At 37.9% G+C, this 23,806-nt stretch overlaps 4 protein-coding genes across 4 annotated transcripts in view; 2 read left to right on the top strand and 2 right to left on the bottom strand.

Annotated features, from left to right (window-relative positions):
- LOC137246162 (zinc finger protein 43-like) overlaps positions 1–11,246 on the bottom strand; it is a 63,369-nt gene extending 52,123 nt beyond the window's left edge. The window contains exons 1-2 of the mRNA XM_067777247.1: positions 10,887–11,246; positions 10,558–10,807 (exon numbers count right to left, since the gene is read on the bottom strand). Of these exons, the coding sequence (XP_067633348.1) occupies positions 10,558–10,807; positions 10,887–11,024 (388 nt within the window). The 5' untranslated portion in view covers positions 11,025–11,246. The remainder of the gene's footprint in view (positions 1–10,557; positions 10,808–10,886) is intronic.
- The window catches only part of HLH54F, a 174,329-nt gene that overhangs the window by 87,173 nt on the left and 63,350 nt on the right, over positions 1–23,806 (top strand). The gene's annotated exons all lie outside the window — the stretch shown is intronic.
- Positions 12,077–13,788, top strand: Samtor (S-adenosylmethionine sensor upstream of TORC1). The gene has a single exon (XM_067776813.1). The coding sequence runs from the start codon at positions 12,077–12,079 to the stop codon at positions 13,151–13,153; it is 1,077 nt and encodes a 358-aa protein (XP_067632914.1). The 3' UTR covers positions 13,154–13,788.
- On the bottom strand, positions 13,640–16,957 carry LOC137245716 (transcription factor grauzone-like). The gene is made up of 5 exons (XM_067776811.1): positions 16,397–16,957; positions 16,067–16,325; positions 14,778–16,008; positions 14,213–14,600; positions 13,640–14,138 (listed from the first exon to the last, which is right to left on the bottom strand). Exons 1-5 carry the CDS (start codon positions 16,520–16,522, stop codon positions 13,809–13,811), a joined length of 2,334 nt encoding a protein of 777 aa, XP_067632912.1. The 5' UTR covers positions 16,523–16,957; the 3' UTR covers positions 13,640–13,808.

Below are 23,806 nucleotides of genomic sequence, written 5' to 3'. Positions count from 1 at the left end.
TGGGTATTTTCTTTGGGACATGACAGGGTTGGATATAGTTTTTGCTCGATCCTGTATCGATCAACATTTTAAGAATTTTCCCGTTCTTCGTTCTACATTCGACGTAGGGTAACGAAGAACTTTTCATTCTAAAAAATGGATATCAATATGGTCCTGCTTTTCAGGATATGAGCATCCCTCAGCGTATTCCTGGACTGATTGTCCATTTTCTTCTGCTGTTAATGCTGTCTCGTACTCCTGTGCAGTAGGAGTCCAGTTTGGTGGATAGTGTTGGTCAGTGTTGTATTGTGGATCTTGTTGGTAGTTTTGTTGGTGGTCTTGCTGGTAATCTTGCTCACTTGCCTCTACGTGGAAATTCCTCTGCTGTTTTAGGGGTACTTGTTGTGAGGAGTTTGATTGTCTCTTCACACCATTATTGGCTTGTGGTTTATTCATATAGTTTACCACTCTTGAATGTAGGGATTTGTCGACGTCCATTGGTTCTGGACGTGGAAGTTGAGGCTTGCAAGGGGTTTGTTGACCAAATGGTCTATTTGGTTGATTATTTTGGAAATTGTTAAAGGTAGGTTGAGGGCGATAGTGATACGCAAGATTCTGGGCTTGCATCTGAGGTCTTGGCATGTATGCCAACTGGGGGTAAAATTCATTGGCTGGTTTTTTGGGTGGTAGAGGTGGTCGGAAGTCATGAGGCTTCCTATTTGCGCTATTGCTATTCATTGCGTAATGGGAACGAAAGCTTTGGTTCTCCAATTTTAGGCACAAGTGAAGAGCCTGGGGAAGATCTACTGGCTCTCTCATTCCAAGCAATCTTGGTAGATCACCTTTCAGTCCTCGTATGAAAGTGTCGAGGGCTTTATCACGGTATGTGCGGGTAAGTAAATGCATAGATTCTGCACCGACTTCCATGCATCCGAGCTTATTGAGGATAAGGGAGAGATGGGAATAGACGCGTTGGTAGAATTCTTGAATAGTGAGGTTGCCCTCCACTAGAGAGGTCATTTGGTACTCGAGAGTACCTAAATCTCGCTTATCGGCGTAATGGAGAGTAAGGCATCTTGAAATAGCCTTCCAATCCAATGGTGTATTGTAAGATTCGAGAGCAATATCGGCGTTGCCCACAACTTTGTTCCTTATAACATTAAGGATGCCGTAGTATTTTGGCGTTCCTTTTAGGGGATCGTAGATCTGAAGGATACGATCTACGCTTTTTTTCCAAGAGTTAAACTCTCCTGGATTACCAGAAAATTCGCGGAGGCATCGAACAACGTCCGGTATTTTGTCGAGTTCCGTTATGTTGTTCAAGTGGTTTTCGTCTATGGTTACGTCAGATATGTTGGAAAAGCAAGCGTTTGGGTTAAGGGCTGCCTGTACTAAATTTCGTCCTTCCTGCTTAAGCATATTGGTGACAAGTCCTGTCACTATGGTTGTTAATTGATCCATATTAAATTGACCTGAAGGAGCGGTAGTTGGTTGAGAAGGTGGGTTAGACGCATTTGCATTTAACACAGGGGGTCGGATTATGCCATTAGGGTTTGACATTGTTTGAAAAATTTATATTATTTCAGTTTGCTATTATTAATACTATTAATATTTTTTTTTTTTTTTCGTGTTATTATTCTCTGGAGGGTCCCTTTGGTGGTGAATCGCAGAGAATATTCGCTGTTATAAGCTGGAGGGTCCCCACGAACGTGGTGAATCGCAGCTTTGAATTATATTATTTTATGGCTGTACAAGCCAGATATTATTATAAATTGGTATATTAGATTGTAAACTAGTCTAAGCAATATTTAGTTTCCTAAAAAATTTTGTGGTAAATCCTTATGATTCTTATTCTTTCTTTTAGATTTTGTTTTTTTTTTTTTTTTCAAAATTTCTTATGTCTGTCCTAATTTCTTTTCTCTCAATAATAAATATTTTATTTTTATTATTTTTTTTTTTCGCTAAGATATTCTGATATAATTTCGATATGATTTATTTTGCATCAATAATTTATAATTTTTTTCACTTTAATATTTTGGTATACTTTCGATATATGTAATTTCTTTCCTTTATTTTTTTCAATCACTTCGATATAATTTCACTTTAAAAAAAAAATTTATATTACCTAAACTAATCTTACGGTAAGCGCCTCCTGGCGGTGGGATATTGCTCCTTTTTGCTGCCGCTACTCTGGTATCGCCAAATCGCACTATTGGAGACGTGCGTTCTTCCTACAGGAATCCAACGCTGGGTTCTTTGGGGCTGGCTTTTGCCTCGATATTCACGAAACTCGTTTTTTCGCGTTGGCACTTTTTGCCAAATACTATTCGACCGCATACTTATTTTATCGAACACAATAACACCGGCCCCTTCGTTGGGCGCCAATTAACGTTTTATAGTACGTTTTATATTTTTAAAAAGGTAGCGGACTTGTGTCCGCTTTCATATTTATTGGTTGTGATTCAACTTAAGAATAATTACAATGAATGTCTTAACTTAAAATTACACCTATCATTGGCCATACGTCACGTTGCATTTGCATGTGTGCCCTATTTCTTGTTATTGCCCAAAATCGAACTATTGCTGATTGTTGTTTACTGCGATCGTTGCTGACTGTTGTTTACTGTGCTTATTGCTGACTGTTGTTTGTTACAAATAAATCGATGATGAAGCAATTAATGAAGTTGCGCGTGCAGGCCGTTGGTAAGGGTCAACTTGGTAAGCGGTTGCCTTAACTTATATATTGTTATATAAGTAACTGGGCACTTTATCTGCCATAATACGATGAAGGAAAATGCAGTTCCTCGCTCTAAGGTAATCAGAGACCTCACAACCCAACAAACGAGTCCTCCATTCAGATACATGGTCAAATCTTGCTAAGCCATTATGATTAAAAATATTTGTAAAATTGGGTTTATCACAAGTGGGCGGTGCCACGCCCATTTTAAATTTTTTTTTTTTTAATTTTTATCACACGTCAAATTTCAACATTCTATGTGTATTATTTACTAAATCAGATTTTTTGTGTTTTCCAAAATGTTATATATATAAAAAGTGGGCGTGGTTATCATCCGATTTCGCTCATTTTCAATACCAATATATTCTGGGTCCAGATAAGCTCGTGTACCAAATTTGGTGAACATATCTCATTATTTCCTCAAGTTATCGTATTAACGGGAAGACGGACGGACGGACGGACATGGCTCAATCTAATTTTTTTCGATATTGATGATTTTTAAACGGTTTTATTTAGGTTGACAATTTTGTAACTTCCCGAAGCATCCAACGCTTTTATTTAATTGTCTGATCAACGCCCTAGATTGATGAGGAGTGTGATGACTAGTACCTAGGACCTACCTAATTATTTTCTATCTTTTAGTATTATTACTACTTAATGTAAGTATTGTTTTCAATAAAACCGTTTAACTTAAATTTTTTTAAAATTATTTTATTATATATGGAAGTTTATATCTATCTCGATTCCTTTATACCTGTACAACCAACCGTTATCCAATCAAAGTTAATATACTCATTATTTAACGCTTTAGCTATATCCTCTGAGGTTTCATAAGTAACATCCTTTACAATTACCGTCTGTATATTGTCTTTCCCTTCAGTTAAGCTTACTGCTTGTTTAAGATGCCTCCACATTGATTTGCTATCCGAACTGTTTAAGTCAATCCTATTCTCCGTATACCTAACTTTTTTCTTTTTTAAAAGCTTTTTATAATACTTCGCAACATTATTGTCCTCTATGAAATGTATCATACACATATTTAGCAGGCGAGGCTCTGGCGACCACAAGTTCCTCATGGAACTAGGCGCGAGGGGCCGTTGAGGCCTAGAAGGTTTAATGTGGTCATAATAATCGTTCCCAAGATGGTCGGGCTAGTACCTTAATCGTGCTTTGTTACCGGAACGTACTGGTTCTATATCCGGTATTAAAATAAATTTTAACGCGTGGTAATTATTTCAAATTTTTATCTGAGGAAGTGCTTTTAACTATTTAAATTGTGCAGAGATAATGCGGCCTGGATTGAAGAGATCTTCCGTTTGGTAGTTTTTCATCAAAAATGGCAAGAAGTTAAATGCCATATATGCAAACAAAATTTGAATTTTTTGGAAACACATCAATTTTAAATGACCATCTACGCCGTAAGCATCCGTCTTACTCAGATAACGCCTGTAATTTCTGAAGAGGAACTTAGATCTACTTCTTTTTCGTCAACTACTACAGTAAGTACAGCGAGCAGTTCCTTAACAGTACCTGTCGAAGACATTTCCAATAGTGGATGTTTGAGAAGGACTGTTCAAACCTAATTCAGGGCTGTCATGGAATCCAAGTCGGTTTTGCGTTTTGTCGGAATTACAAACCAATATTGATTTCAATTGGTGTCATAAAACCGTATTGGTTTTGCTCTTTTCGAATGTAAATAAAAGCGATGTTCGAATCAGCTGTTTTGCGATGCACCGGCAATTTTGATGTTAATTTTTTTGGCAAAATTTTATAAAATAGTTGTTTTGTGCAATTAAACAGAAATATATCTAGAAATATATATACATATATAGAAATAAAAAAATTTATTGACATCAAAATGGCATCAGCAGTTGTAGCAGTTATATTATGGAATTTATATTTGGAAGAAGAAAGTTGCGAGAGGGTCAAAAGGAAAATTTTGAGAGATCGCAGCAATCCGTTTGAGTTGCCAGAGACAGCGTAATTAAAAAAATGTCTTAATGTGGGTTTCTAAATATATATAGTGTATTTGCAGTTACATTGAATAATATTGCATAAACAAAGAGGCTTTCCGAATGGTATTGGACACCATTGAAAGATGCTTAACCCGCTCGAAAGTTCTGCCAGTGCTGCAACTAGCAGCTACATTACGATTTTTAGCTGAAGGATCCTATCAAAGATCAGTTAGCAAAGATTCTAGCATGAGTGTAGGTAGAAGCACGTTGTCAACGATTTTAGATGTGCTTCGTGAAGCCCTTCGCAATATATGGATGTTTCTCCACAAATTCAGTCAAAATACTGTTTTGCATTGAAATTTTATGTTTTCCCCTATTAAGAATGAAAATATATGTAAATTTACATTTATTTTTATAAAATAAACCTTTATTTACTTCCATTTTTAGAAAATACTCAACTGCAAGAGAAATACAACTAGGAAAAAATTAAATCCAACAGCATTTAACTGATTGGATTATTTCCGATAGCAAAACCGATATTATCGGATTCTGTGACACCTAAAACCGACACTAATTCCAATTCGAACATTAAACCGATAACATTGGATTTCATGACACCAAAGTAATTATTTTGTCGTTTTTAAATCCGATTCCGACAACAATTGGATTCCATGACAGCCCTGATTATGTTGTGGAACAATTCAGATACAAATTCATTTTCACTAATCTTCTGCCTGTAGTTGTTGTAGGGGCATAAAGTCTCCCCAAAAAGTTAGGGGGAGTACTGACATATTGGCCATATGAATTGGTAAGACCAAAAAACTCAGTGGGTTGCAAACCAAAAACTTTTGCATACATGCATGCGCATTGCATAATAATTGGAAATTTCTTGATTTTTCGTTTCAAGTTGACGAACGACTTTGGATTAGAGGAAATTTTATGCTTAATCTTGTTTAAGTAATCCGTCACTTCTTTGATCCGGATGGTTTGAATCTCTTAAAAGAACGCGTTTTTGATTTTTAAGATGTTTGAATCAGTGTTCGGATTGCTGACTGAACTATAACTATTTCAGTTTAAATGCATAGTCAATATTTGTTCAATAACCGCGACTATCGCATTAGGTATGAAATAGCTACATATAAAATGGAAATGAAATATACAAACACTTAAATGAAACCAACTGCTAAAGTGACGACAACGAACGACGAATGTATTTTAGCCGACAGCCACAATTCTTTGCACAACAGTTTACTGTTGCTGCTACAAGAAGTATGAGTTGTTTAAATGCATTGTGCGTAATAACTACAACTGCTTAGACTATGAATTCAAATGATTGAAACAAATCGCCTGGACAATAGATATGTACATATTTTCCTACAGTAGATGCTCGTAAAAGAAGACGCTGTGTTTTTGGTGAAATTCAGGCTGATTGTTTATTTTTTCAGTGGTACCTCTGTAAATTTAATTCATTAAATATTAAAAAGATTACTTTAAACTGTCTTTTGATTTTGACTCTAAGAATTACCTGCGTTGGAGGTACCGCAAAGCATATATTAGAAAGCGCATACAGTTCTGGATCTGCGAATTCCCTCTCTCTCCAGAACTCGAGCACGTTTGTGTTGATTCTTTGAAAAGATAATTTAAAATTTTCAATTTTTTTGTACACGTCAAAGTCGTTGTCATTTCCGGCCTCCAAGTTTTGGCAAAGGTATTCATTTATGTATTCGTCTTCATCTTCGTGGCGATCTTAATTCAATATAACTGGCGTATTATTTAACGAATTTGTTCTGTCGGATTTAATGCATCCTATTTCCTTTATTCTGTCATACAGTTTTTTTAAATATGTGATTGCGTCTGCTCTTTTATCGGCTGTTAGGGTATGATTGAAACGTGGATCCAAAAATAAGCAAGCATTTAGACTTTCGTTCGATAGCAATTTAGACTTTCGTTCGATAGCAATTTAGACGTCCTAATTTCAATATTTCGAAGAAGATTATTTCCAATTGTCAGAGACAGTGAATCATCAACATCAAATGTTTGCAAATTTTTTTCTGTTAATATTTTACATCTTAGCCATTGGGCATAAAAGTCACCACAATGCAATGCTTCTGCTTGAAATTTAATAATAGTTTTTTGAAGTGGTTCAAAAACTGTGTAGTACGTTTTTATAAAACCCAAAAATTATCGATTACTTCAAAGTTTTCATCCTGCGATTTATTTTTAACTGATTCAATGTTAACTAACACATCCTTTGCGTTATATATGTTTTTAATCATGTTGTAGGTTGATCCCCATCTAGTTGGGCAATCCAGTTGTGGTGGGGCTAATTTTTTCAGTTCAAAAATTTCACGGTAACCGTTTGAATTTTTTTTTTTTATATACTTAGTCAAATTTCGGCAATTCATTAATAACTTTTTATTAAAGTATCTTTAGTGCTATCTAATGCACAAAGTCGTGCAGTATGTGCTGCACACCGACAAAACTCAATATCTCCCTTTTGTAGCTTAATTGTGTCATTAAACATTTCGATATTTTTCAAATACACGTCATTAGCTCCTTCTACATCGTCTTTATCTTCTTTTAACAAGCTGAAGTGCGATAAAATTTTTGATGATTTTATCATGTTTGGCCCATTGTCAGATATGATGGACACAATTTGTTTAAGACCGACACCATATTTACTCAATATTTTCATAATTTCAGCAGCAATATTTCTGGAAGATCTTGATGCAACGCCCTTGAGTTCTACCATTCCGAGAATTCTAGATTGAATTTTGTAGTGGTTAATATATTGTACACTAAGAGCAAATATATTGGTGATAACGAGATGCACTATCCATTTTTAATGATATTAGGCGCTGATTCAACTCTTTTTTAACTTCATCTCTTGTATTATTTGCAACTTGCTTTAAAACAGTTTTACAGTTTCAGCTGTTTAAGGTAAACATTTTGTTGCAATTCTGACTCAATCCACGACATATCGGATCTATAATATTTTTCATGCTTTGAGAATCTAACATTAAAGGGAATACTTTCCTCGGTGACCAGTTCAATATAACTTTTTAAATAATTGCTTTTTGCTTATTTCAACTTTAATTGACTGTCAGCTTTCACAATTCCACTACAACGACTGCTTGAATTGTCAGCATGACTTATATTGATTTTGTGCACATTATTTAAATAATTTTTTAAATTAAACATTCTATTTTTTTTAAATTGCTGTTGCAAATATTGCAAACAGCAATATCATCGTCATCTTTTACTTTGAAATGTTCAAAAATGCGAGTTTTATTTAATCGCGGAGCCATAACGATCTTACCACTATCTGCTACATATGTATATTAACTGTCTATGCAATTTGTATCGATCATTTCAATTCATAGTCCAAGCAGCAATGGGTTTCGTTTTAGTGTTTAAATATTTCATTTCCATTTTGTTACACACAACCCATTTAAACAACTCATAGTTCTTGTAAGCAGCAACAGTTAATTGTTATGCAAAGAACTATGGCTGTCGCCTATCAGTCATTCTTCGTTCGTCGTCGTCTTTTTAGCAGTTGATTTCATTTAAGTGTTTGTATATTTCATTTCTATTTTATATGTAGCTATTTCATACCTATTGCGATAGTCGCGGTTATTGCACAAAAATTTACAATGCATTGAAAATGAAATAGTCGAATTACTATTGCTTTTGCTAATTTTCAGTCAGCAATGTTAACCCTGGTTTGAATTCTTCAGAGCTCCAAGCAGAAGTTGAAATTGCTGAAGAACTGTTAGATATAGGTACGTATTTGTGAAATATTTCATATTGTAACGAAATTTGCAGATTTATGATATTTATAAACCTTCTGCTAATGTTCGAATCGCTGAACTTCGTTCGCATATTTCTCTTAAGGTCTAGACTCTTCACCTTCTAGAGCTGTTGTATATCCTGCTATGTTATTTAATTATATGTGTGTGTATGTGTAACAACTCTTAGCTGATGGCTACATATGTGTATGTGAGATGATTTCTTCGCTTTAAGCTGCTGGTTATGTGTGTGAAATATTCTTCGTCGCCTTTTATGTATGTGTGTAAATGATGATGGACGTGGTTGTTGTTGTTGTTGTAGCGATTAGGTTACTCCCCGAAGGCTTTGGGGAGTGTTATCGATGTAATGGTCCTTTGTCGGATACAGATCCGATACGCTCCGGTAACAGCACCATTAAGGTGCTGGCCCGACCATCTCGGGAACGATTTATATGGCCACATTAAACCTTCAGGCCATCCCTCCCTCCCCACCCCCAATTTCCCTGAGGAGCTTGGTGTCGGCAGAGCCTCGTCTGTTAGTGAAACGGGATTCGCCGCTCGAAGGTGAGGTTGACAATTGGGTTGGAGAAGCTATATATTGCGCTACACAACCCCTTGAATCCCGATGGACGTGGTCATGTGCACAAGTGTGGCTTGCTTTAAGAGAAGCTATATATTGCGCTACACAACCCCTTGAATCCCGATGGACGTGGTCATGTGCACAAGTGTGGCTTGCTTTAATGTTTTATTTACTAACATAGTGCATAGCATAGTGATGCTAATATTCGCGACAATATAAAGCGCTGTTAAATTGGGTGCAACTTATTTCAACATCACCATCGTAGGGGGCCAAAAATTATGGAAACCTCATGAATTCGACTCAGTGAACGATTCGACGAGTCATCTGAAAAAGTAAGTCTAAACATTTACCAAATTCATAATGAATCCTATTCAGTTGATAGATGCCAATATCTGTAAAGGCATTTAGAAACTCATTTTATTCTCACGCAAAGAAACTCAACTTCATTAGAGTCCGCGAAATACATTTCCTCCACAGAGAACCTGGTATGCACAGCAATCAACAGGCCACCACCAACTCTGTTTAGACGATCTTTCCTAAAGATTTCATATGGATCTGATAATTAAACACCGATGGTTTCAGCCATGTCTCGGTAAGAATCAGAACTCCGTAGCTGACTTTGTACCAAAACATCCACTAGTTTAGTATTTAGACCCCTAACATTCTGATAATAAAGACAGAGAGTGGTATTGTCTGACAAATTTAGAGGCAATCGCTCGTTAAGCCCATTGTTTAAGGAATCAGTTAAGCCTACGAAGGGTTTCATAATAACGTTGGTAGGCCACAGCTATATAGTCAGATGCAAACACACGAATTTTAAATGAACCTCTCACCAGAGGGTTTACATCAACATCTCTCTTAGTCAATTTGAAGCAGGTTAATTTGGAAGAAGCAATGCCAAAAAGAACAGAAATGTATTGAAAAATCCTCTATTCAAACTGACGGCATAAAATATGAGACATGGATCCATTTATACTTCACAAACACATCCAAATCAGCATTTTTATTATTGCCACTAACAGATGCACGCAAATTTCGAATTTTTGTTCCTGCATTCGTTAGTTGTCTGTGTTACAAATATGAATATATACGTACACAGCGGACGAGGCTCTGACGACCCCAAGTTTCTTACGAATAGACCAGAAGGATCGAAGTGGTCATATCAAATCCTTCCTGTCTAGCACCTTAATGTCACTTATTTCCTGAACGTACCGTATCTTTTTTTTTATTTTTTATTTATTTTTACCTGATCTATATCCGACAGAGAACTATCATCGATAGCACGCAGCATAGCACTAGGAGATTGCCTTTATCGCTGCGAATACTACAGCAACATAAGAATATAAGAGTAGATTATGATGTTTTAATACATATATAATTTGTACGAAGGAAAAATGTAAATTTCAAAACTTACAGTTACCGAATACTGCCCCTGGTCTGGGTCTTTCATTCCCAGTTGGAATCATTTTAATACATTACACTGTGTAATTACACGAATTTGCTATTTTTTGGACTTACCACTATCAAGTGAGCTTTCGTTCAAGCTTTTGTTTCGTGGCTTTTCTTCATTTGTTAGAAACTCTTCAAATTTCAATTCGGTTTCTTGTGGAAACGGATCCTTTTCCTGGGGTTGTTCAATATTTGTAAAAGGATACTTCCAATCAGTTAGATGTAACTCGGCTACACGACTGTAAAATGCATGGAAATCTCGTAACGCCCCCCAACAATTCCAACAAATGTGTTGACTGAAAGATATTTCTTTTTCCGGCTAGGATGTATTCAAACACACATGATATATAGTTATATCACTGCTTAATACATATACATTAACTTCCAAGCCAACTTACTCTGAACCAAAGGTGCTGCGAAACTATCTTGCAGATATTCAATCGATCACCTTCTTCAGAAAAAATATCAATGAAATGTTCTTTTTCGTTTGCACTATCCTCGAAACATAAAACACATGCCATTGTTCCTATGCACATAGAGATAAACAAGATGATTTCGTAAACAGTGGATAATATCAACTCTCTTGTGGAGTGTTTTTATCGCTACAGCAACAACAACCAACTCTCTTGCTCTAGTGATAAATAAATTAATTTGTTTATGCGGAACTCCATTAGAAATACAAGCGATACCAAAGCGCATCGATCTTTTTTAAGATTGATATTCAAACATCGATATCTTTAAGGCCGACCCACAATCAACTTTTTCTTATATATATATAGATGCGTACTTGTGGATCTGTACAACGTAATCAAAGCACCAACACAAGTTAAGAGCCGTTACTCGATACTTTGGCAAATTATTCGACGTTTTCTCAAGGTAGTCGTTAGTTTTTTTTGTCAGATATGTTTATAAAAATGTCTTCTATACATTTTCGTGGCGTATTTGTGTTTATTTTATTGATTGTTTTAAGTTAATTAATTAATTCTCTTTCTAAAAATCGTAATTACGCAGAATCACTACACCGCATAAATATATAGGATGCAGTTAAACAAAAATAACCAAAAACTTCTTGAGAAAACATTCGGCATGAATTGGGTGCTTTGTTGTTACCAAAGTAGCGAGTGACGGCTCTTAACAAATAAAAACTCTTTGACACAAGCAGTTTTTCATATAGATGAGTTTAACACATGCTTAAGGCGGTGGCACAATGACATTTTTCGTATAAATGCGTTTAACACAAGCTTATGCATTCCAATAACATCGCCACAATCAACCAAGGCGTTGCGTTTTTAAATATGAAAGAACTTCAGACTTGGCAATTGTAGTTTATTACGCCTTGCCCATTCACATATAAAATTTAGCGAAGCACTGTTGTAAACATTCTCCCTATACAACAAAAATACTTGCTAACATATTTTGTGTCCAGTTTTTAATTGTGAAAAATTTTACAAAATTAACAACCAATGGGAAAAATAATTTCACTTGCAAAGCGTGCCAACACCCTTAGCCAAAGGAAATATGAAATTCTTATGAAAAAAAGAGCTAAAGGAATGGAGTCAATTCATATGTCATAAAAACAGCTGATCTAATGTTTACATGCGCAATGCGCATATTGTGTGATTTGTGCTTGAAGGGTTATGAATCGAGTACTTATTTCCTATACTTTCGAGTCATCAAAAGAATACAAAAATCAGCTGATTTTATTATTTTAATTGTTAATCTATTTACCACTAAAGACGGAATAATGGATAACTCATCCATTGAACAAAAACAGGAGCATTTACAACTTGCAGCGATAATTAAGGTCTGCCATGAAAATCTCAGAACACAATCTAGATTAAAAGGTATTCGTAAAGCTTGGAATGAACATCTGCAGAATGAGTCTCTATTGCAGGAATACTCCAAAGCTATGCATCGCTTAGCATCTATTTGGGAAACAAATACAACAAATCCAAATTTGTTTGCGCGTAGCCGAGTGAAATGGATAATTGATTATTGTAAATCATATTTCTTGGACAAAAAAATATTTCTCGAAAAACGTGAACGAGAGCAACGATTGGAAGTTTCCTATGCGGATATAAGAATAATCCAAAAATTTAGCAAAGAAAGGACTAACTTTTCCGATTTTATTAATGTGCTAGATGTGGGCAGTTGTTACAATCCATTCGGTGAGGAGGCAAACTTTAACGTTACAGCAATTGATCTATGTCCAGCTACAAAAGATGTATTGAAAGGAGATTTCCTAAAAATACGAACAGAAAAAAACAATGATGAAATATGTACAACCTCTGGAGAAGTCACATATTTGCCATTCGAATATTTTGATTGTGTTATATTTAGCCTATTATTGGAATATATACCCACACCACAAGAGCGTTTACATTGCTGTAGTAAGGCGTACGAACTATTACGACCGGAAGGTATACTCATAATTATAACACCAGACTCTCAGCATGTTGGTAAGAATGCAAAACTAATGAAAAACTGGCGATATATATTGGGTACTTTGGGTTTTTATCGAATTTGTTTTGAAAAACTACCTCATATAACTTGTTTGGTGTTTCGAAAAGCACTTAATCCTGCAGTGGCGCAAAAATGGGCTGAATTACATCGTGAAGATTATATGTCAACAACCATAAATATACCACAAGATAATTTAATTTAGCTTGTTACAAGTACTGAAACAAATAAATAAATACTTTGCACAATATATATACCTCCGATGAGATTAAGGCCGAGCTTCTTTTCTAACTTGCGTTGTGCTACTCTTTTAAAATTTCTTGGAAATGTACTACATGATTTATACTGACTCCGAACGGCATCTGTCAAGCAGTAGAATTTACTCTGAGCTTTTCGTGGCAGATTTACAGTCGGAGCGTTTGGAAAACTACTGCCGCGGGGCAAAAGCTTGTCTATAGTATTTTGGTGCGGCAGACGAACGAGCACGCTGCAATCATCCCACGAAAGCCGCTGAAATAGTTAAAATAAAATATGAAGAACATTCTTATATAGTAATGTCAATCTTAAGCATACTCTGGGCAACGTGAACCCTAAAATCCTAAGTCACGGGAGAAAATTATCAAGCGTTTTCTGAAATTAGCACAGTCTGTCTACTATGAGATATGGCAATATCGCCTGGAGTCGTCAAAAATTTATTTTAGGTTTGGTTTTATTTATAACAAAATACCTATAAATAACGTATGTACATACATTTATACGTGTTCGTAATGTAATAATCAAAATATATTCCTAACTGTTTCTCGGGATTAACTTAAATCTAAAACCTATATAAATCATAAATCTCATTTTCAAACTTCCTTTTATTGAATAGTCATTTCTAATTGATGTTGCTCCGCATTGGCGTCAACTATTTCAGTGCCTATAGTACTCGCACTTGTATTAATCGTTTGCGCTTTCTGGGCGAAGAAAGCTGACGCTGCACCGACTGCCTGTTTTGCTCTTGAGGCAGCTGTTGCACCCATCGCTTGTGCCATAATATTTGCTATATGCCTAGGCTTCTTTCTATCTGCTTCCCATTCAGCGCGATGTAATCGCTGTCTGTGCTTATACATATTAGCATTAGAGAAAAATGTCATCGGACAATTGGGGCAGGTGTATAAAACTTCGCCAGTATGTGTTGAGGTATGCTCCTGTAACAAATAAATCATAAGAAATATTTTGAATAAATCCTGCAAAAGATATACATGTTTAATAGTACTCTTACTCTAAGATCTTGTGGGCGTTTAAAGGCCTTTTCGCACATGGTACATTTAAATTTACGTTCACATTCATGATTCAAATAAATATGACGTCTAAGCGCTCGAGCAGTTGTCGAGACTTTATTACAAATTGTACAACGATGCTCGCCACCAGGATCCTCATGTATTGATTTCATATGTTGTTTAAGGCCAGATACATGTCGTAGCCAAGTGCCACATATTTGACATTGCATCGGCTGTGGAACTGGACGTGGCTGTTCGGAATGCTCTAACTGATGATGCTTCTTTAAGTATTGTGTACGAACTTGCTTACCACATTTGTCACATATAATTGTACTTTCCGGATCATGATTATATTTTATGTGATCCTTCAGCTTACGTTGAGTTGGAAGTCTAAACGAAATATTTTTAATTATATTAAATTATATATTACATAAAATTCCTATATGCTTTATTAAACCCATAATAAACTTTTTAGTTGTAAGAGCTTCTGTATAAATACCATTAGGGGTGTGCTAAGAATTCCGTCTGCGGAACTTCAGCGAACTCCTAAAATATATTAAGACTTACTTTTTATTGCACTGCGTGCATGAAAATTGAAACTCTGATTTTGGCACATGTTTTGAAAAGGAATGATGTTCAAATGCTGCCTTTGTGGTGAAAACTTTTGGACATTTGTCACATTGAAACATTTTTCGTTCTTTAGGTTCAGGCGGATTCGTGTGCGCCTCGACATGAATCTCTAAATTACGACTATCCTGGAAAATACGATCACATTTTGTACATTTAAAATGCTCAGGATTCCAATGTAAGTATATATGCTCAGCTAATGCTTTTCTTTGTGGGAATTTACGACCACAACACATCATATAACCAGGATCCTCATCATGTGATGCTCGAAAATGGCCACGTATTTCAGCAAAATTTTTCACTAACAACTCACATTTTGGGCATGCAAAACGACCAAAAAATTTCCTTATAACACTATCATACTCTTCTTGTTGTGCACGTTTCGCTTCAATCTCCTCACGCGTCATGCGCTTAGGTGGTATAAGCGGTTTTTCGCGTTTACGATACTTTTTGGGCTTAACAACTTTCCTTTTCGGTATAACAGCATATTTCAGCTTCGGTTCGAAGTCAGGTAAGCTGGCATCCGAATCTCTTGAATTTTCACTGCTTGACTCACCACTATCGTCTGTTCCAGAAAAACCAGCAATGGCGCCAGCGCCAGTATTAAAGCCAAACTCACGAGCATCATCATCGTCAGAGTCTTCAACTTTTATTTCCGATTTTGCGCCGTTTTCATCACTATTTTCGTTTTTATGTTCTTTCTTATCTCTATTCTTTGTGTTTGGGGATGTTGGTGTTGCCTCTTCATTTTTCAATTTTTTTGGTCTACCACGACGTTTCTTCTGTGACTCTGTTGTTGTAGCTGCAACTTCTTTATTTATATCTATTGCATCTTTAGTAGGTGTCGTTCCATCGACTGAGCATTTTTGTTCTTCATTTGTGTCCGCCGATTTCGCGCTAGCTTTAAACAAGACGGATAAAGGCAACTCGGTCTCAGAATCTTCATCATCAGTTTTTGTAGAAGGCAAAGGCGTAGATTCCTGTTTAATACGTTTGGTAGGAGCTCCCTCTGATGTATGTTTTGCATTTGTGGTGTCTTTTGTCGCGCGTCCACGACGTTTTGCTCGTTGACTTCTTGCGCTTACTGGCGGCGACGGTGGCGCCGGGGGCGTGTCTTCAATAACTTCGATTTGTGGCAATAAATCCAAATCATAAACTTCAACTTTTACCTCTAAAAAATAAAGTGAGAAAAAGTATTTAACATACAAAAAAACACTGTTTATAAGTACCAGTATCAAATAAGTTGCTTTCCACATCATTCGAATTTAGTATTTTCGATGCATCGGTGGTGTTGGCGTCCTCCGATTTAAGTTGAACTTCTTGTGGAAGCGGATCGTGTTCTTGTTCTTGTGCAATATGTGAGAATGGTGTTTTCCAATCAGCCCTATTATGCACTTCAGCTACACGCTGATAAAATATATGAAAGTCACGTAAAGCTTCCCAACATGTCAGGCAAATTCGTTGTCCCGTAGATATATCTCTTTCCGGCTATATTGAAAAGACAACATTCTATTTGTAAGAAGTTCACAAACATTTTTCTGTACATTAGCCACACTTACTTTAAACCAAAGATGTTTGGAAATTATACTACAAATATTCATTCGACAACCTTCCTCAGAAAAAATATCGATGAAACGTTGTGCCGGCACCGCGCCGCCTTCATCCAAGCATAATAAACAGGTCATTGTACCTTCTACAACTGTCTAGTATTTCCAAATTTATTTGTTGAACATTTACCACAAAACGGAATTACTTTGTAATGTATTAAAAGCATACAAAATGCAAAAAAGAAACACAAATCATTGAAAACACAGAAATCTGCAACAAAAGCGTATTTTCTTCGTACACACACACAGTCACAAATGGTATGCAAGATTCTGTCATTGTGACAGGCGTCCCACACCAAGGCCCCGTTTTCAGTGCTAGTTTAAACACCAGTTACGGCCGAGACACGAAGTTTTTTCATATACGTTCAACGCAATCTTATGTACGCCAGTAATATCGTCACAATCACACAAGATTTTGCGTTTGTAAATATGAAGGAAATTCAGACTTGGCAATTGAAGTTTATTTCGCCCTGCTCATTCACACACAAAATTTCGCGAATCACTGTTATAAACATTCTCACTGTATAAGAAATATACTTGCCAACATATTTTGTGTCCTATTCATTTGTGATATTGCAGTTTTTAACTGTGAAAAATGTTAGAAAAGTTACCAACGAGTGGGAAAAATAATTTCACTTGAAAAGTGTGAAAACACCCTTAGAAAACAAATGTCAAATTTTTTCTTATGCTTTGCTTGCAACAAAAGTTGGAAGTTGGCTACTTTTTCATGTCAGATGGCGCCAGTATCACCCAATCTGCCGTTCTCCATAAAAATACGTGCAATCTACTCATAATACATAAGATTCAGTTAAACGAATCTATACGAAAAACTGCTTACCTGACAATAAAACCTGACAGGTGAAGTCAATAGCCGTTTTTTTTTCACACGTGTATACGTTTACGTTTGCGCGTAAAAAAAAACGCTTAGATTAGATCACGCTTAGGAGACCCATCTAGCGGCAGTGGGTAAATAACTACCTACAGCACAGAGTGTACCGAAAAGCGGAGACACAACCCTCTGATGGCCACAGTGTATAACATATAGCTGAATCAGTTGCGATGAATTGTGGACACGCATAGAATACATAGAATTAGTGTAGAGGGTGAAACATAGACACATATTTCAGTTACATCTGAGTATAATGCGAATTGAAATTTAGTAGGACAAATTTTATGCGCAGCAATTTCAGCGGTGTATTTAAAATTTGACGCTTAGCATTCCATATAAAGTTTAAGCGTAATCGTCTATAGATGTAAAAAAAAAACGCAGCTAATATTACAAAATGGAGTCGCATTTGATAAAACTCGCCCTCATAAATTTAAGTGTTACTTCTTGACCTATCGGCAGTACTGATTTTTCGGTATAAAAAAAAAAAAAAAACAAGTAAGGAAGGTGAAGTTCGGGTGTAACCGAACATTACATACTCAGTTGAGAGCTATGGTGACACCATAAGGGAAAATAACCATGTAGGAAAATGAACCGAGGGAAACCCTGGAATGTGTTTGTATGACATGTGTATCAAATAAAAGGCATTAAAGAGTATTTTATGAGGGAGTGGGCCATAGTTCTATAGGTGGACGCCATTTAGGGATATAGCCATAAAGGTGGATCACGGTTGACTCTAGAATGCGTTTGTACGATATGGGTATCAAATGAAAGGTGTTAATGAGTATTTTAAAAGGGAGTAATCCTTAGTTCCATAGGTGGACGCCGTTTCGAGATATCGCCACAACGGTGGAGCATGGGTGACCCTAAAATTTGTTTGTACAATATGGGTATGAAAAGAAAGATGTTAATGAGTATTTTAAAAGGGAGTAATCCTTAGTTCCATAGGTGGACGCCGTTTCGAGATATCGCCATAAAGGTGGGCCAGGGGTGACTCTAGAATTCTTTTGTGCAATATGGGTATCAAATTAAAGGTGTTAATGAGTATTTTTAAAAGGGAGTGGGCCTTCGTTCTATAGGTGTTCGCCTTTTCGAGATATCGCCATAAAGGTGGACCAGGGGTGACTTTAGAATATCTTTGTACGATATGGGTATCAAATGAAAGGTGTTAATGAGTATTTTAAAAGGGCTTGGGGCTTAGTTCTATAGGTGGACGCCTTTTCGAGATATCGCCATAAAGGTGGACCAGGGGTGACTCTAGAATGAGTTTGTACGATATGGGTATCAAATTAAAGGTGTTAATGAGGGTTTTAAAAGGGAGTGGTGGTTGTTGTATAGGTGGTCGCATTTTCGAGATATCGCCATAAAGGTGGACCAGGGGTGACCCTAGAATTTGTTTGTACAATATGGGTATGAAAAGAAAGGTGTTAATGAGTATTTTAAAAGGGAGTAATCCTTAGTTCCATAGGTGGACGCCTTTTCGAGATATCGCCATAAAGTTGGACCAGGGGGACTCTAGAATGCGTTTGTAAGATATGGGTATCAAATGAAAGGTTTTAATGATTATTTAAAAGGCAGTGGGCCTTAGTTCTATAGGTGGACGCCTTTTCGAGATAACCCCTGGACCAGGGGTGACTCTATAATGTGTTTGTACGATATGGGTATCAAATTAAAGGTATTAATGAGAGTTTTAAAAGGCAGTGGTGGTAGTTGTATATGTGAAGGCGTTTTCCAGATATCGACCAAAATGTGGACCAGGGTGACCCAGAACATCATCTGTTGGATACCGCTAATTTATTTATATATGTAGTACCTGCCAAGATTTTAAGGGTTTTTTATTTCGCCTTGCAGAATTTTTCATTTTCTTCTACTTAATATGGTAGGTGTCACAACCATTTTATAAAGTTTTTTCTAAAGTTATATTTCGCGTTAATAAAACAATCCAATTACCTTAACATGTTTCATCCCTTTTTTCGTATTTGGTATGGAATTATGGCATATTTTTTATTTCTCGTAATTTTCGATATCGAAAAAGTGGGCGTGGTCATAGTCGGATTTCGTTCATTTTTCATACCAAAATAAAGTGAGTTCAAGTAAGCACGTGAACTAAGTTCATTAAAGATATGTCGATTTTTGCTCAAGTTATCGTGTTAACGCCCATGCGGAAGGACAGACGGACGACTGTGTATAAAAACTGGGCGTGGTATCAACCGATTTCGCCCATTTTCAGAGAAAACAGTTAACGTCATAAAATCTATGCCCCTACCAAATTTCAAAAGGATTGGTTAATTTTTGTTCGACTTATGGCGTTAAAAGTATCCTAGAAAAATTAAATGAAAAAGGGCGGAGCCACGCCCATTTTGAAATTTTCTTTTATTTTTGTATTTTGTTGCACCATATCATTACTTGAGTTGAATGTTGACATAATTTACTTATATACTGTAAAGATATTAAATTTTTTGTTAAAATTTTACTTAAAAAATTTTTTTTTTTTAAAAGTGGGCGTGGTCCTTCTCCGATTTTGCTAATTTTTATTAAGCGTACATATAGTAATAGCAGTAACGTTCCTGCCAAATTTTATCATGATATCTTCAACGACTGCCAAATTACAGCTTGCAAAAGATTTAAATTCCCTTCTTTTAAAAGTGGGCGGTGCCACGCCCATTGTCCAAAATTTTACTAGTTTTCTATTCTGCGTCATAAGATCAACTCATCTACCAAGTTTCGTCGCTTTATCTGTCTTCTGTAATGAATTATCGCACTTTTTCGGTTTTTCGAAATTTTCGATATCGAAAAAGTGGGCGTGGTTATAGTCCGATATCGTTCATTTTAAATAGCGATCTGAGATGAGTGCTCAGGAACCTAGGTACAAAATTTCATCAAGATACCTCAAAATTTACTCAAGTTATCGTGTTAACGGACGGACGGACGGACGGACATGGCTCAATCAAATTTTTTTTCGATCCTGATTATTTTGATATATGGAAGTCTATATCTATCTCGATTCCTTTATATATGTACAACCAACCGTTATCCAATCAAACTTAATATACTCTGTGAGCTCTGCTCAACTGAGTATAAAAACAAATACTATATGAATGCCTTTCTGAAAGAAGTAACGAGCAGGAAAATAACGCCTGCCGCCTGTATTGCCTTTTGTGGGAGGGTTTATTTCCTTTTGCTGAGATGAAATGAAAAAGTTTTAGTCATCGGAGCTGAATGGCTGAATCATCGGAGTATCACACTGTCCACAACTAAGAAATATGGAAAGATACTGCTGACGTCAATGTCGACGATCTGGAACAATATTATGTAGTTGCGGATGAGTATCTGGGAGGTTTGTAGTACGAAAACTCGGGATTGACGGTATACTGTCCCAAGACCCAACATTTGTCTATGTAAGCTCAAAGCAGGGGGAATTCTGGTTCTGTGAAACTATGAAGGAGAGAAAATGTCCATTCATTTGTATACGTTTTTGCTTGAATTTTTTTTCATTCTCCTTTTCAGTGCAGTCAAAAATTTTCCACAAAAAACCAAATCAACAGAGCGAAATTGATCCAGGTAGATGTCAGGATCACGCTTCATTAGAACACAACTAATACTTCTTTTGGCCGACCCTTTCTTATCATTGTGCCTCTTACATTATTTGTTACTTATCAGATTTTTTTGCGTCATTTGTTTCAATTAACATTTTACTCGGTGTGTGTGCAAATGGTGGACAAACATTTCCGACGTTGCGGTATAGAGCTGCTATGCTCGCCTGACACCCCAAAGGTCATAGGTTATAGTCCCGGGAAAAGTAACATCGAAATACTTTTAGAAAAGTATTTCTAAATGGGTGTATTTCTGCCAAGAAATGCTTCTCAGCCGTTCGGGGTCGGCATAATACGTCAATACATTGTGAGATAAAATTAAAAAGATATACGTATTCGAGCGATATACCTCCTTAAAGTTCTTGTTATTATTTGTTATTGAGGAAAAGCTCAGGCAATTTTTTTATGTTCGCTTTGTCCAAAACTGCGATAGACGCCCTGTTAGAGAACTTTACCTAGGCACGCAAAATCGATCTGCCCGATGATAACTCAAAGCCCCCTAAGTGGTCGGAAACTTTCAGAGAACTTGGAACGTCCAGTAGGCGAAATCAATCAATAGAGAAAGGAGGAGTTGGGGTATTTACAGGTATAGCCGTGTGGAATTTTTGGAGAAGATTCGGCGAGTCAGTGGAGGAGAAGTCCACGAGTGGACTAGGGCAGTCGGTTCCCAAGGCAGTCGGTTCTATGTACCGGAGCGACTCGGGATTTTTTCCGACCAAGGACTGTCATTTCAGTGTGACCCCATTTAATTTGTTTCGTCCCTCCCACAAATTGTCATCCTCCCAGCAGCTCCTTGCAGCAGGACTGCTCCATATTCTCTTACTCCGGGAAGGCATCGAATCCAATCCGGGTCCGTCTCCTGACCCCGGTCCTGAGAAATGGTTTTGCTGCATCTGCCGGAAAAGAATCTTTTTAGGACGGTCATACTCTGTTTAGTGTGTCTGGTGCAAGGGATGGTTGCATCGGACAGGTTGTTCTGGGCTTGATCCCAAAACCCGACGTCCACGTAACTTTTATAAATCTTTTGTGGCACCTTGCTGTTCACGCCCAAGGGTGTCCCGTAGTCTACGCCTAAGCGCGCCCCCCCCACTACCTTCCAGCAGCCCCGCTGCTCAGCAAGCCACAACAAGTACCCGCTGCTGCTCGCGCCCCACGGCGCCAACAACTCAAACAGCTGATACCACTCATAACTACTACCGTCGTAGTAGAGTTGGTAGCAATGCTGAGCATCAGCCCCTGCCCCCGTCTTCTCCCCCCCCCCCCCCCCCCCCCACCCCCTCTTTTCCGGCAGCAATCGTGCAGGTCAGTCCCTACCTCCGTTTGCACCGTCTGCCGGTACAGAATATATAGGTTTGCGACATCCGCCCAATGCAGCTCCTGCCTTGGGTGGTGCCACTTTCCTAGATGTTCTGGTCTCCGCTACGGCAACCCCCCGACGGGTTTCATCGCGCCATGTTGCCAGGTCGCAAACCCAATCATCCAGGTACCCCAATGCTTGCCCAAGGACGTCCAGTCCCAGGGCCACAACAGCAATTGCGTCCTGGCCTTCCACAACCCAGGCGTAGTCACCCGTCACTTACTCCCAGAGTGGCGGCGTCTCCCGTTATGCACTTCAGAATTCTGCAGTTAAACTGTAATGGACTAACTGGGAAGATTACGGAGATAGTCGATTTCATGAAGCGGCACAACATCCGCATTGCTGCGATTCAAGAGACTAAACTCACAGCAAGATCTGCATTGCAGACCTGCTCTGGGTATAATGTCCACAGGAAAGACCGCGAGGGCGGAAATGGAGGCGGTCTCGCGTTTATCATACACCACTCTGTGCAATATTATATATTTGATCCTGGCATCGAACGCAGGGACAATGTCTTAGAACGTCAAGGCCTATCTGTCCGGTCAGGCGATGCAAACCTAGAAATCATCAACATCTACATCCCTCCTGCCACCTGTTGCCCCAGTGGATACCGCCCTAATATCAGGGCCTTACTCACTGGCAACAATCGCATTATCTTAGGCGATTTCAATGCCCATCATGATCTATGGCATTCAAACTTGCGGGCGGACAGTAGGGGTGATATGTTGGCGGATCAAATAGAAGAAACGACGTTCTGCACAATAAACGGAGACGCCCCCACACGTATGGTAGGAAGCTGTCACAGCTCGCCAGATATCTCAATTGTGAGCGCAGAACTCGTAAACTGCGTCAACTGGCAGCCGATGGTAACATTGGCATCCGACCACCTGCCCATACTTATTTCGCTCGAGCGTACCGCCGACTTCATCGTCACTGAAAAACGCACTTTCATAAACTTCAAAAAAGGAAAGTGGGAAGAATATAAATCCTTTACAGACAACCGCTTTGCTGCTCTCCCTATCCCGACTGATGCCCGCCAAGGGGAGCGTGCCTTCCGTAAGGTCATTGAATCCGCCTCGGCACATTTCATTCCCGCCGGGAGAATTCCCGAAATCCGGCCCCACTTCCCGGCGGAGGCCGCAAACTTAGCGAGAGAACGTGACCTTATAAGACAGCTTGATCCAGGCGACCCCCAAATAAGGGATATAAACCAACGCATCAGATTGCTTGTGGATGAACACAAGCGTGCGAAATGGGAGGAGCACCTAAGAGGTTGTAACCTCTCTACCGGTGTGGGTAAACTTTGGTCCACCGTAAAGTCCCTATCGAATCCGACTAAGCACAAAGACAAAGTTTCCATCGCCTTTGGCGACAAAGTGCTGTCGGACGCGAAAAAATGCGCGAGCGCTTTCTGCCGACAATATATAATGCATCCTACGGTCGACAAAGTTAGACGGAGAGCCAATAGACACGCACATAAACACAAATTCAGCGCGTCACCAATCACCATCACCGCTAAAGAGGTT

This window comes from Eurosta solidaginis, chromosome 3, assembly GCF_040869045.1.
Source record: "Eurosta solidaginis isolate ZX-2024a chromosome 3, ASM4086904v1, whole genome shotgun sequence".
Taxonomy (NCBI): domain Eukaryota; kingdom Metazoa; phylum Arthropoda; class Insecta; order Diptera; family Tephritidae; genus Eurosta; species Eurosta solidaginis.
The sequence above is the reverse complement of the archived record's forward strand: the minus strand, read 5'-3'. Positions and strand labels throughout refer to the sequence as shown.